This window comes from Lottia gigantea (assembly GCF_000327385.1).
Source record: "Lottia gigantea unplaced genomic scaffold LOTGIsca_33, whole genome shotgun sequence".
NCBI classification, from domain to species: domain Eukaryota; kingdom Metazoa; phylum Mollusca; class Gastropoda; family Lottiidae; genus Lottia; species Lottia gigantea.
This window is the reverse complement of record NW_008709110.1, coordinates 2,798,639-2,812,840: the sequence shown is the minus strand read 5'-3', so window position 1 is coordinate 2,812,840 and position 14,202 is coordinate 2,798,639. Positions and strand designations below refer to the sequence as shown.

Sequence of the window (14,202 nt, the reverse complement as noted above, 5' to 3'; positions counted from 1 at the left end):
CGAGTGCACGTTCCGAGTGCGAGTCGACCACGATATGGATTCAAGTAGCGAAAGTGAAAGTAGAAGTAAGGTTTTACATTAAAGTTGTCACTATTGCTGAGTAACAAGTTAATGAGATAAGAAACGGAAAGAACTCTTAAAGAAATGGATGAAATGGATCTCTCCGATAGTTCCATCGATACAAATAGGTAACTTTACTTTCAAAGATAAAGAAATCATTATAGCCTACGAAAGTCTAAGTAGACGTGACTTTTTGTCAAGGCTTCAACTACCACATCTTCTGAATATCAAGGTATTGCGAACTGCGACTTATACCAAAACTGCAAAAAACTACCAACAGCTGCAATAGTAAATAGTAAATCACCTTCTGGTGATACATCGTGAATTTGTAAAGGTAGCGGTTTGATTAGATTGTACGAAAGCGACAAAAAAGCCAATCAGATTTTTCCGAAATTAATCGGAGAACGTACTACCTTGACATTGCGGAGATGCTAAGACACCAAATGACAATTGAATCAAATGTCAAAATCAAACTATATACATCTATTTCATTTTAGGTTCGAAGGTTCTGATGGTGATCTAGACCTAAACCGAGCTCTCAGTCGTAGCTCTAGTTCTGATAGTGATGCTCCAAATGATCAATTGGGGAATAAAGGCAAATACACCACCATTACAGCCTTAAACCTTCAGGACAACCTAGCTGAATTGTTTGAAGAAAATATACTGACAGATTTTGACGTTACGGTTGGTGATACCGTATTTCACTGTCATAAAATTATCTTATGTGCTGTCTGTAATTACTTCCGATCTATGCTTCAATCTGGAATGGCAGAGTCTAGTTCTGGACACACTAGTTTAACATCCATAACCCCAGAATGTTTTCAATCTGTATTAAATTACATTTACAGAGGGAGTCAAATTTTTAATCTTGACATCATTGAAGAACTTTTTGAAGCTTCTCTTCTTCTTCAATTTGATCTACTTGAAAACTTCTGTAAGGAGTACATGGCTGAATCGTTAGCACCAAGCAATTGCCTGGTTTTTTATCACCTGTCTAAAAGACACAGTTGTGAAGATATAGCAGATCTTGCTTGGAATATGTGTGTTACTAAGTTTGAAGATGTCATGGCTGCAACTGATCTTCAAGAATTGAAGGAAGGCACACTGACCAAACTACTTACAGACAAAAATTTGAAATTTACCAGTGAAGATGTTCTATGTACAACTATAATAGAGTGGGTAAATGCTGAACCAGAAACACGATTAGATTCTCTCCCAGAATTGTTTAACTTCATCTGTTTACCAGAAGTATCTGGCGAGTTCTTATATAACAACCTATATAAGAATGAACTGATAGATAAATTCCCCTTGATTACCCAGGCCGTAGATGATGCTATCAAATGTCATCTGATACCTACCGAAAAGAAAAACATGGTAATGAGGCAAAGGACAATAAGAGATGTCAAGAAATATCGTCGTGTAACAGTTGTTTTAGGGGGATGCATTACCGACTGTGAAAGTCTGAATAACATGTCTTGTTGGGATGATGTTTCACTTTCGTGGTATTCTCTATCTTCTATCCCACAACATTTGGGGACTGATTTTGCATCATGTGTTTTAGAAAATAAGATATATGTTTCAGGCGGATCTAAGGGCTTTGATTCTGTTTTCTGTTACGATCCAGCTGACAACACATGGTCGAATCTTCCCAAATTAATTGTTGGCAGAGAAGCACATGCGATGGTGGCAGTTGGTAGTACACTCTATATTCTTGGTGGTAGAAATGATAAGCGCAATAAACAAGATTTGGTAGCACACGTGGAAGCCTTTAAACCAGGATCTTTGTCATGGAAGAAAGTTGGTCAATTGACACATTTAGTGGAATCATTTGTTGTCGGGGTTATTGGAACACAAATATTTATTTATGGTGGATTTGATGAACATGGTCTGAGTAAATGTATAAGTCTATTTGATGTTAGCACCCAACTCGGTCAAATTGTTTCGGTTTTGGATCATCCACATCGTGGTCTAAAATCAGTTCAGATTAAACAAAATAACGTTTACCTGATATCGTCAAGCGGAGAGGTGTTTGTTCATTCTGGTGGAGATGAGTTAAAGCATTTATTTCATATACTGGAATTCAGTCGTCATGATTTCGCCCTAATGTCAGACGGGGCGTCGATAATTGTCGTTGGTGGTAATGTCGATGGTGGGCGGTTAGATATTATACAATCATTATCACTGGACGACCAACGTCTTACTGATCACGTACCCCTGGGTATTCCAATGGATGGGCTTCAAGCACACTCCATTGTCATTCCAGCTGCCTTTTTGCTGCAGAAAGGTATGAGTATTGGAGAAATTGAACGTGAATTGATTTGATAATTTAATATGAATGTATTAAATCAAAAGCAATCTATATTTATTTTATTATTATTTGTGTGTGTGTGGATTTTTTGACTTAAACCCAAAGACCGCCAGAATTGAGCTGGTTTTTGCTCGAATCCTAGGATACAAGGCGTAACATTTTTTTAGAAGAGTCTTTTGAGATTAATGCAAATCAGTGCACATTGTGATTCCAGTTAGAATAAATTTTAAAGTGGAACTATGGACTTTAAAAGTGAACATTTTTCTTTGTTGTGTTGTTGTTAGTTCGACTTATATTGTTATTTAATGTTTCGCTTTTTGAATCGGAGATTTTTCAATTAGATATCTTTAAAATCATGAATAGCTGTATACGATATAAGATATAAGCAATTGTTGTTATATTGTGTTTCTTGCATTAGGAATAAGTCTTTATTTATATTTATTATAATCTTTAAAACCAAAATTAGCCGAAGTAAAATAATTAAAATTGATAGTTGTTCTTTGATGAATTTACTACATGTGTATTGTTCATGTACACTCACATGAAAACGTATATGGAAGCAGCTGACATCCAACGATGTTCAATCATATATTCTCGTTGCGCAAGATGTACGGACGGAAACTTTTGCCACAGCATCCATTCGTTTTCGTTTTTAATAGAAGGATGATTGCTTCCCGGTTGATAGTTTCAGCTCTTGCAACCTAATCAGTGTTAATGATCAAGGATGCAGAACGGGAATAATGTTGAAACCCCTGATTTAATCATTAAATATTGAAACATTTTTGACACGATCTCTGACTTATTAAAGTTTATTAAAGATATATTACAGATAAAGGTGTTAGATAGAAATTATGATTGACACTGTACTATATGATAAGAGAATAGATTAATTGATAATATTACCAGTATTTATAAAGTAACAGAATTGTCCAATGCTCATTTTCACCAAATACAATGAAGGCATACAGCATATTATGGTTGTTGGTGGGCATTTTATTTGGACTTAACAAAGGTTCGGATGATGTGACTACAGAAGCACCAACAGGTGAAAATACTACTCAAGATACCAATGATCGTATGGAACTGAACATCTTCAAAATATTTGCTTTGGTTCACAAGTTAAACCACGAGGTTGTTATGAAGCAAGTGGCATTAGCTTCATGTCAAAGAGAATTTGTAGACTTAGAGGAGGTTACTGAAGTTGATAGTCAGGATCCAGCCGTAAGCAGTGATAACATGGCTTTGGAAATGTCAGAATCGGTACCAGATCAAATTCCAGCCACAACATTGGAAGTAAGTGTACCGATACAGATGCCATCTGAGGCGTTGATTAACAAGGAGCAACAGTCTGATAATGACGTGTTGGAAACTCAAGGTGTAGATATTCCTATTCAGCTTCCAGAACAAGACACCATCATTGACAACTCTTCTGTCGATGGTCAACCGATTCAGCTTCCATCTGTTCCAGTAGAAGTGGTAACTGCAGAAGGAACTATTCAAAATAAAATAAGAAAACGACACGAGAGAATGCCTAGATTGTTTGAGTTCATCATGAACAGTTTGGTTCGACGTTATGTATTCTATGACGAAGCTGTTACTCAATGTGAAAGTGCCGTGTCTCAGTTACGAAATCAGGACATGGCCACAATTAGTCCGGAAATATCTATAACACCAGTAACATCAAGTTCAGCTCCATCCACCTCCACTACGGCGCCGTAAATCAAGTTCATTTACTTTTTTAGGACACTTGCAATTTTAACTGATAAACAAGGATGAGGCCATTTATTGTACCAATTAACCATTCAATACGTCAATGGGGTTCTGTTTCTTTCGGAACATGTTTGTGTTAATAAGAAACACGTGAATACCAAAATGTGCCGAAACACTCAAAGGTTTGGTATGATTTTGATGAAACTATCACAGACTTAAAAGAACATATTGGCATTTTTTAACATAAATCTTATATAATAAATAATTATTTATTCTACTTTGAAATTCTTAGTAAGATAAACAGGAAAGTCGTAACAGCGATTGCGACAAAGAAAAAAGAGAAAAATATTTTCTTGAAATCTTTATGTAACATGACAAAAGCTGGCGTCTGCATTAGTCGCTTTTTAAATAAAATGTTTAGCACTCTCATTCCTTTTAATGAACAATTTAGTTGATAGACATTACTCCTAGTTACATTACTCATTGTTTTTATCCACAGTTAATCACATTAATTAGCTCGAATCCATTGATGAGATTTCCCATGCCAATTATCTGGTATTTGTTCATCGCGTAATATCGGTACCAAAAGCTGCTTGAATTTCTGAAATGTTTAAATTTCACACAATTATTTCATATCTACTGGGTGCATTGTATCGTTTATTAGATAGTGAAATAACTTGTTATAAGTAAGTGGTACAAAGCGTTTTCCATGTAACAGACATTTCTTCAGAGAATTCGGATCAGTTTGTCTAGCAAACGCTCTTGAGTTACTGCCCTTCGATGATGTATGTCAAATCTAAACTGTCAAGTGATATATAGGCTAAAAAATCGAATTTCCATATATACTTTGGTAGTATACATTAACAGATTCCGGGGTTTCTTTGTTACTGCCCTTGTCTAGTTCAAAATTTATACTCTTTGGTTGATAACTATGAGAATGTCTCAAGATACTATATTACCTGTTTAATTGTGAGATTCTCTCTATTCACAAGCAACTCATATATAATATAAAGTGGGATAAAGAGAACAACCATGGCAGCTAGACATATTCCAATACTATTACCCCATTGTGGGTACACATACGTTTTATCATATTCCAAACCTTCTATTGTCACTAGTTGATAGAACAGAAATATCTGAAATTGATAATTAAGCTAATTGTATTTAAGCCTACTTCTAATATATTGAAAGATAGATTGCCAGGCAAGGTAATATACACCCACTGGCAGCTTTGATTTTAAATAAAAATATTTGTCAGTACAGTAACATTTACCAGTATGAAATATTCAACCTTCAGACATACACTTCTTTTGAACTTTTTGAGGCGATACTGAATAATATTACCAAGTTTCATATAGTGTTTCAGGCTAAAACTTGAACGCGTTTTTAAGAACAAGGGCAATAATATTTTTCTGATTTTCGTCAGGGTTTATCTTTGGGTGATTACACTCACACCTAGTTTCGTCAAAATCTGTCAAGAATTGTACCTTCTAGAGTATTTACGTGCTACAATTTGATCGTATTTTCAAAAACAAGGGCAATAACTCATACCACTTATTTTTCTGATTTTCAATAGGGTTCATCCTTAGGTGACAACAAACAGTCACACCAAGTTCCGCCAAAATCTGTCAATAATTGGACCTTCTGGAGCGTTTACGAGCTAAAAATTGAATGCGTTTTCAAGAACAAGGGCAATAACTCATACTAATTATGTTTCGATTATTCTGATTTTCGATAGGGTTTATCCTTGGGTGATAACAAACACTCACACCAAGTTTCGTCAAAATCCGTCAAGAATTGTTCCTTCTAGAGTGTTTACGAGCGTTTTAAGAACAAGGGCAATAACTCATACTAAATATTTTCGATTTTTCTGATTTTCAATAGAATTCATCCATTGGTGATTACAAACAACCATACTAAGCTTCGTCGAAATCAGTAAAGAATTGTGCCTTGTAGAGTGTTTACGAGCGATTGTGGACCGACGGACGGACATGGGTGACGATAATATACGCCCCCATTTCATGTCGGTGTATAAAAACATAGACACAAAGCATAATACGATTGGATTGTACTCTAGAGAAATACAGCCAATCAGAGTCCTCGACAAGAATGTCAACATTATGGCTTGTAGTTTACAGGTTTTATTTCCAGCCCCGTCGCCAGGAATGAATTGGTGCTGGAGCTCATATTTTGTGGGCCCAGAAAACTCGAGTATTTCTGACTATTTTGAGCTGCCAAGAACGTATGAAAATCTATATCTTTTTAATTAACTGAAGACTAGATGTCCCCACCCTAATGACGGAACTGTTTATGTCGATGGTTGTGTATTTGGTAGGGAACAATCAAGTCAAATTGCTGCAATAACAAACTTCTGTGATAGTAGTAAATAAAGTCAAGCAGTTCGTAATATAGTTATAACTTGACATTGTGAAGATGTATAAACGGAATTCTTTTATTACAAATTTCATTAAAAATAAATGAATTCGGTGAAGAATATAAAACTTGTCTGAATATTAAAATTTATATTATCATCAAGTCAATAAATGATAGGTACTTACTAAAATAGTCACAGGTGTTATCACAATCCAGCAAATTTTTATCCAGAAATTAATTCTGAATCCAATCATTAGCTCTAAACTATCATAAAATCTGTCGGCACCTACAATAGAAATTTGTTTCGATAGAAGTTATAAGTGCTCAATCGTCCTTTTCAAACAATCAACCTAATAAATTTACTCAATTCAATTTGTTGTCTTTATAGTCTCTCAACCATCTAATAGAACAGAAAAATCTGTTGTTAGTGGGCGTGGCATTTAATTTTAATATATATTGCAATTCAAATATAGCTCTATCTGTTTAACCATAATCAGACTTACCATAAAGCCATCCTATACCAATAGTCTCCATGAAGCATATTATCATCATTAATATACCACCAAAAAGATAATAATCAACCAGTTGAAATACATACATACCACCCTAATAAAAATTTAATATATTACAATTGAAATACCACCAAATAGATAACAAGATTGTACAGAACCTTTCTAAAGAAATTGTATTAATTATATTAACCATCTTTTGGAAAACATTATATCAACAATGCAAGAGCACACGTCGTTAATTTAATTTGGTCCATTTAGTGAATCAAGATAAGGGTGGTCATACAAATTTATAAATATAAACTTATACCTGAGTTGTCATCGGAAGACTGCATAAAAAGGTGCCAAAAATAGTAACCAATAAGAACAGTTCCCTCCTTCTAGCAAGTCTTTTGGAAATATCCATAATAGAAACCAAGAAGCCTTCTAACAGTAAAATCTGAAAATATAGTTTATTGGGATTAACGTGATCATGGCGGTTCTAATAAACTGAATACGTCAAATTACAAGGTAAACAGTCAATGACATGTAGAAAAATCTTTTGGAGTATGACAAAAAAACTGATCAAGTGTGATTATTTGATGATATCCATATAGAAAGAAATAATTCAAAATAAAATAGGTTGTAAAAACCATTACCGCATCCGCAACCTATTACGAATTGAACTGTGTCTAATACCTTGTCTTTGATAGTCACTGTTTTTGTATCACAGTTACAGAACACACGCAATGAAAACCATTAGCCATTATGTAGAGGGCTTTGATTGACTGTATTTGCTTGCGTACAATCCAATAAAATCAATGCAGTCCATAATACAAGAAAGGTGGCCATTGCAGTCAATTTACGAGACGATGTTCGCAAAAGCCTGCTATTGTGAAGATGTCCTTACCGCTGAGTCGATTCCTATCAATCCCAGCGTTAAAAAGAAAAGAAAACACCAGAATTGTGGAGCTGGAAGTTCTGCTAGAGCTCGTGGGTAAACAATAAAAACCAATCCTGGACCTACAACACATAAATATCTATATTAAAGGGTCTATCATTATACCACAGAATAATAATGGTTCATGTTAAACTATATATCCCACCGTTAAAAAACTGGAAGTTAGCAAGAGCAACCGACCATGCAAAAATGAGGTGTCCTTTTCGATGTGAGCAAGGGGTTGGAGAAGGGTTGATAGAGACCCCCAAAAGCCAACAGATTGCAGATGGCTTGAGATGAATTGTTAGCCTTTAGAAGGTTTAATTATCACTTCAAAAAAGACCTTACACATCCCCCAATGGCCCACCCGTCTAAATACGCCATAGTCGGAAGCTGTCAGATGTGCATACTAAATTATGTGTCCTGCTGTAAATGTCCCAGTCTGTCTGGTTTGCTTCATCATTCTGGGACATCTGAAGACATTTGCGACAGTCTTGTGAATTGTCTAATATGTAATGGATAGAAAAAAAGATAAATATATGTTATTATACCTGAGGATGCTACTTTATCAATAGGTACTTGTTGAAGGTAGGCCATGTGACCTAGTAGAGTAAATATAACAAAACCAGAAAACAAACTGGTAAATGAATTAATTGTGGCAACAATAATAGTATGACTGAAATAAACAATAACATTATAATTATGTTGTCGTACAAATTAGTGCTACTGTTTACTGTATAGCAGTAAAGATAATGCGTGTTTTCACATTCTTTGAATAAGACATTGACTATTTTTTGCCAATGATAATCCACTTTAGCAACTGAAATTTGCTGTGTCCAAAAACGACACGTCAGAGTCTTTTATCGAAGTAACTTAACAATTTCTAACCTATAACTATTGGTGTGGAATTTATTATAACTTCCAAGAGCCGGCAGCACATTTAATCCAACGCAATATGAGAATAAAACTTGGGAGAAGGCTGCATACCAAACCTGTAATTTGAAGCACAAAGTATATTCAGAGAGCCTTTTGTTAATAAAAAAAAATCTAACTCTGATATACAACGATGTTAAACTATGTAAACAATACTATTATAGACAACACAACTACAGATTTCATGGAACAGACAAATGTTGCTCAAACTACATGGGCGTATCTAGAAATTGTCTGAGGCCATATCGGAAGGGTTGAATAACCCTGAGGCTAGAGGACTGGGGGCTGTCAGAGGCCATCAGATGCCAACGGATTACCTGAATTTAGAGCATTCAGAGGACTGAATCTTATCTTAAATTGGCCTTTCACAGTCTTGAGGAGGGACTGTCACTGTCAAATTAAATCTGCGAACAACGGACTTTATCAATCCATTCCAGTCTTTAAAATTCCAGGATAGCTGTTGGTCATTTCTTGTCTATCTCGTTTATTTTGTATGTCTGTAAACGTACATGGTATTTGTCGGCTTCGTGCCTTTGTGATCAGTGAACCAAATTAATGCCTTTGGTTGTTTTTAAAGTATGCATAATGTACAGTGATGCTTACCTTAAAATCAGCAAGTTTATGAATATCTGGTTTAAGATAAAATATAATACCATCTACAGCACCTTCTTTTAGAGACCCCATTATCAACAATATTATCAACATGATGTACGGAGTAATAGCTGTTACATACGCAATCTGCAACCAATATATCCACCTTATTAATATAATACACATTATGTTAAAGAATAAACTGCTTAAGTTTGTCACTTGATGGTAATGATATAATGTTAAAACCATAATCTGAAAGTACTATACTTATAACTTAGAAGGAGAAGCCACTGTTTCTCAACTGAAATGAAGCAATTTAGTGATAAAAAGAGGAAAGACTCTTCATTATCTATACTAATCTAAATCGGCTCGCGTATCTCATATGAATCAAAATTCTGATTCCAACCTAATGTCATCCGTATCCACAACATATAGCTAGAACTGATGTTCCCAAATATATTCGTAAAGATGACAATGGTTGAGATCAGCTCTTAACCATATTTACTTTGAGAAATGTATTAGGTGAGAAAAAAACGTTTTGTATACATGTACCCATGACCCAACTGTATTAAAGTGCTTCACATATCAAAGTATAATTATCATTCATTTTCGTAAATAATATAATTTTTCAGCCTCAAAGTGTTCGTTTTAAATACAAAATCTTCTGTTGTCGCTGTTGGGGCATGGGTAATGTACAGGAGCATATACCTCGAGAAAATAACTTCATTAATACTAATCTAAGATTCCTGGAAAGAGGAACTAGATGTCATTAGAAAAAAATAATGATACATCCGCATGCTGTGTCTGGTTTCCAACATCTTAATAGATCAGGTGACCAGGTATAAGCTGAAATGAGTGAGAACTGAACCTACCTCACAAAGCTTGTTATTTTTAATGTATTTAACAAAATATAATTAAAAAGTATATGAATACTTTTTGTAACCAATATTACACCTGAAAATTCATCAATTCAAGAAAGGTCAGTACTGATAAATATTATTACAAAATTAGAACATTCAATAACAATATTATTATCCTTCGTGTTAATAATCCGTTAAAGGTTACTCCAGAACCTTATAAGAAAAATGATGAATGTTCTTGCCCATCGCCTCAAAATGAAATTCAAGATTGATATAATGGGTGCTCAGGAAGCAAATTTAACTGAATAAAACGGATTCAAAAACACTCATGCTTATTTGGTGATATCGTTTGATTGAGTCTAGGCCACTAGTACCCCATTCACAATGCCAAGCTATTACGATCTGTGTCTAGTACCTTGACTGAAATAGCCACTTTCTTGTATCACAGTTTGTAAATGTAGCGATTTGATTGGATTGTAGCTAGCAAATACACCCCCTTACACACACAGCTAATTTGTTAACGTCTTTCTGTCAAGGGCTCTGATTGGTTGTATTAGCAAGCGTACATTCCAATCAAATCTCTTTTTTACAAACTTCCATGATTTAAGAAAGGTGGCGATTGCTGTCAAGGTATTTTAGGGCTTTTAAAACTACCGATAAATGAGCTCAAGGAGAGACACTTGCAAACAATAGCGGGGTGAAATCATTGTAGAGGGGCCTAGACTCGTACGGCTAATCCATTGTATAAGAAAATGTTAGTCATTGTCCATAATAAATGGTATTTTTTGTCGTAAGAAATAATAGTAGTACACAATCGTATAAATACAGTAGAAAGAAACACAAAGACCATTTCGAAATAGTTAAAAACCCAAGCAGCCTTGAACATAATTCATGCAGTCACTAATCGAGTGAAAGAGCTTATTTTCTGCAGTTAAAACGGTAAATCTATCAGGCCAATTCGGATTAGTTTGGTAGAAGAATTTCAGTAATTTGTTTTAGGTCGCTGATAATAATTATCTCATCCCAAAAAGGCAGAGAATGAGCAATACCCAAGACGATTCATAACAGTGGATTGAATTTAAATTTGAGTTGCGTACTCACACATCGTAGGAACTCAAACAATGGTTTAGAATTAGACAAATGACTTGTACTCTCTCGAATGCCTTCCCAAATACAATCAGATTTCATTATTTAGGTTAGTTGAAACTCATAATATAGTTTAATAAAGTTTACCAATGCTTTACCTTTGATATCCATCGAATTCCCTTCCATACGCAAAAATATAATATAATATATATTACTATTAAACATACTAATAACTTCCATACAATAATTCCCGGCTCATCCAGGCCTTTTGATATTTCCAGTACATGATACCTTAAAGTACACAAAAATGGATCGAATTATGTATCTTTATGTAGAATAGTGCAAAATTGCAGCAAAGTTAAAGTCTGATCTCAAGGAATGAGTTACCAGAGATTTGTGATAATCTCGAGCCAATAAGGTTGACGATCTCGACTACGATTCTATATTCAAAGAATGTTGCTGTAAAGGTTTATCATACTTGTTTCCAAGTTGTTTTTTAAGACAAATGACAGATACATACTTCCAGAACTCGACAGAAGGATCAACTTTATCACTAACTGTTATATTATCAGTTATATTCATAGTTGAATTTAAGACAATAAAATCAGTTGAGGTTATATTTACATCAGGTTGTCCGACACCATCAAAACAACTGCAAAAACAAGGTGAAACTTTTTAAATTTCAGGAAAAATGATCCTAATTATTAATATCCTTACTGGGCTAATGAAGACGGGGGTTGATTACAAAGAGTAAATATTCCAGCATCATTAACTAAGTGCACTCTCCTAAGGGAAGGAGTATGAGTGAATAAATTTGTTCGGCGTCAGATGAAGTAAAAGGATGAACGTAACAATCGACAACATCATTGGAAGCCCTTGCTACTAATACTGAAACAAAAGCAATTTGATCACTATCAGTAACGCATGCTAGACAATTAAGACAAATGACACGCTAGTTGTTTACAGTGACACTGTTAGTCGTCAAGTAAAACACTCAGAAGTATACCATAAAGGATATCTATCTGTTAATGTCGTTTAAAGTCGAAGATAAATAGTTTCAATGGATAAGTAAAAACTGACCTATCTGTGTTCCAAGTATTGTTACAATGACTCCAAGCTAGAGGACTATCAACAGATGAACCCAAATAAAACAACACCCACACAAATATCATAACATAATAAGATACTTCCAAAAACACAAATACCGATGTGCAGATAGCAACGCCTGAAAAATTCACATGATACAGAACAATTAAAGACCAAACTGTACGAAAGCTATTCATGGCATCCAAACCAATAAGACAGCTTGAACTTTAGTAACTGAGTTATCAGCCAGATGTAGCCTACCACTGTTTGTCTGTGTTATGCTTGCCATTATATTCCATGTCATTTCTGGTACCCATTCAGACGACACATTAGTAAGCTGTCTTACCTTTTAGTATAGGACAAATATTCCACATTCCTATTCCACCTTGTCTCATATATTGACCTACAGCTACCTCAAGGAATTTTACAGGAAATCCTACTGTAGCTACTGCTATCAGGTACGGTACCAGAAAGGCACCTGAAATAGATGTTATATTTGGCTGAAAAGTAACATGATTTATTTATTATTTCTATATATTTCTGATTTATAAATAATGATTACAAATTTCAAACCAATAAATAAATTCCAAAGGATCTTCCACACAACAAAATTTGTCTTACCTCCACCATTTTTATAACAAAGATATGGAAAACGCCAAATATTTCCAAATCCCACAGCAGCACCAACACAAGATATTATAAAATCAAATTTATTGGACCAGGTTTCTCTCTCTGGAAAAGATTCCTCACTAACACGATCATAGTTTAAATTCTTTGTAATAAACTTAGTAGAATCCTTCTCTTTCACACGCTTCTCTAAATCTTCATCACTTAAACTCATTTTGCTTGTTCTAAAGAAATAAATTTAATTCATACTTTAATTTCTGATTGGAACCGATTTCAAAACCAGCATGCATGAAAACATGATATTAATGGTAAAAAGTCAATTACCAATAGAATCTTTATTCACAACATTTATTTTGATCCAGAGCGAATAAGATGATAATACATAAAATTTACATGCGAAAGGATGGTGACAACGGGATGACGTAGTAAATTTCAGCAGGTACGCATTATAGGCTACATAGAACATGCCATCATATCCGATGCTCTTTTTTTTTAATTTGATATGAGTCTTAAGTCAGGAGCCTATATAGATTTATTAAATGTGATCTAACGAAAAGTTCTTTGGTCGACATCACGATTTATTGACAAATATGATAAATGTATGTCTCTCGTGATGTCGAGTTTGTCGGGTTGCCCTGATGCCTGTAATGATGAATTAAAATAAGGGTTTACGTAACTTCGTGTATGGTTTAACTCATATCACAAATCGTGAATAAATTTAAAAAAAAATAAAGAAATATATCGTGGTTGTACTTGTTCAAAATCAAATATTTTAGGATGAGAATTTTTATAATTGAAGGTAAATGCTTGAGAATATGATGGAATAAAAGTTATAGACATATTTAATCTTAAAGGGACATTCTGCTTGTTAGAAAATAAGTTTTCCTGAAAATATGTTTAAAGTATGCTATTTATATCTATGTATTTACTTGATCAAACTAATCTTTTTTTATGTTGCTAGCAAGACTAAACAAAACACATGGCTTTAAAGATTAATCGTCAAATTTGGAATGGAACAATAGAAAGATATGATCTCTCGATAATTACAAGCACAGGAGGCATGAATGTCTTCACTGAGTCAAGGCGCTTCACACAATTATGGAAGCTGGCTGCGGCCATATCACAATCTCGTGGGCGCGA

At 34.4% G+C, this 14,202-nt stretch overlaps 3 protein-coding genes across 3 annotated transcripts; 2 read left to right on the top strand and 1 right to left on the bottom strand.

Annotated features, from left to right (window-relative positions):
* Positions 1-71: 71 nt before the first annotated feature.
* On the top strand, positions 72-1,794 carry LOTGIDRAFT_190432 (hypothetical protein; the record flags this gene model as incomplete). Its single annotated transcript, XM_009058348.1, has 2 exons — positions 72-188; positions 558-1,794. Coding segments are annotated over exons 1-2 (1,281 nt in total), but the record flags the coding sequence as incomplete, so codon positions are not given.
* Positions 1,795-3,321: 1,527 nt separating this feature from the next.
* LOTGIDRAFT_232975 (hypothetical protein) lies at positions 3,322-4,506 on the top strand (the record flags this gene model as incomplete). The annotated part of the gene is made up of 1 exon (XM_009058347.1): positions 3,322-4,506. A coding segment is annotated over one exon (766 nt), but the record flags the coding sequence as incomplete, so codon positions are not given.
* Positions 4,507-5,028: 522 nt separating this feature from the next.
* Positions 5,029-13,276, bottom strand: LOTGIDRAFT_120149 (hypothetical protein; the record flags this gene model as incomplete). Its single annotated transcript, XM_009058346.1, has 13 exons — positions 5,029-5,214; positions 6,637-6,737; positions 6,955-7,057; positions 7,271-7,399; positions 7,850-7,962; positions 8,431-8,555; positions 8,768-8,871; positions 9,416-9,550; positions 11,508-11,640; positions 11,870-12,001; positions 12,430-12,574; positions 12,782-12,913; positions 13,057-13,276. 13 exons carry the CDS (start codon positions 13,274-13,276, stop codon positions 5,029-5,031), a joined length of 1,758 nt encoding a protein of 585 aa, XP_009056594.1.
* Positions 13,277-14,202: the final 926 nt, after the last annotated feature.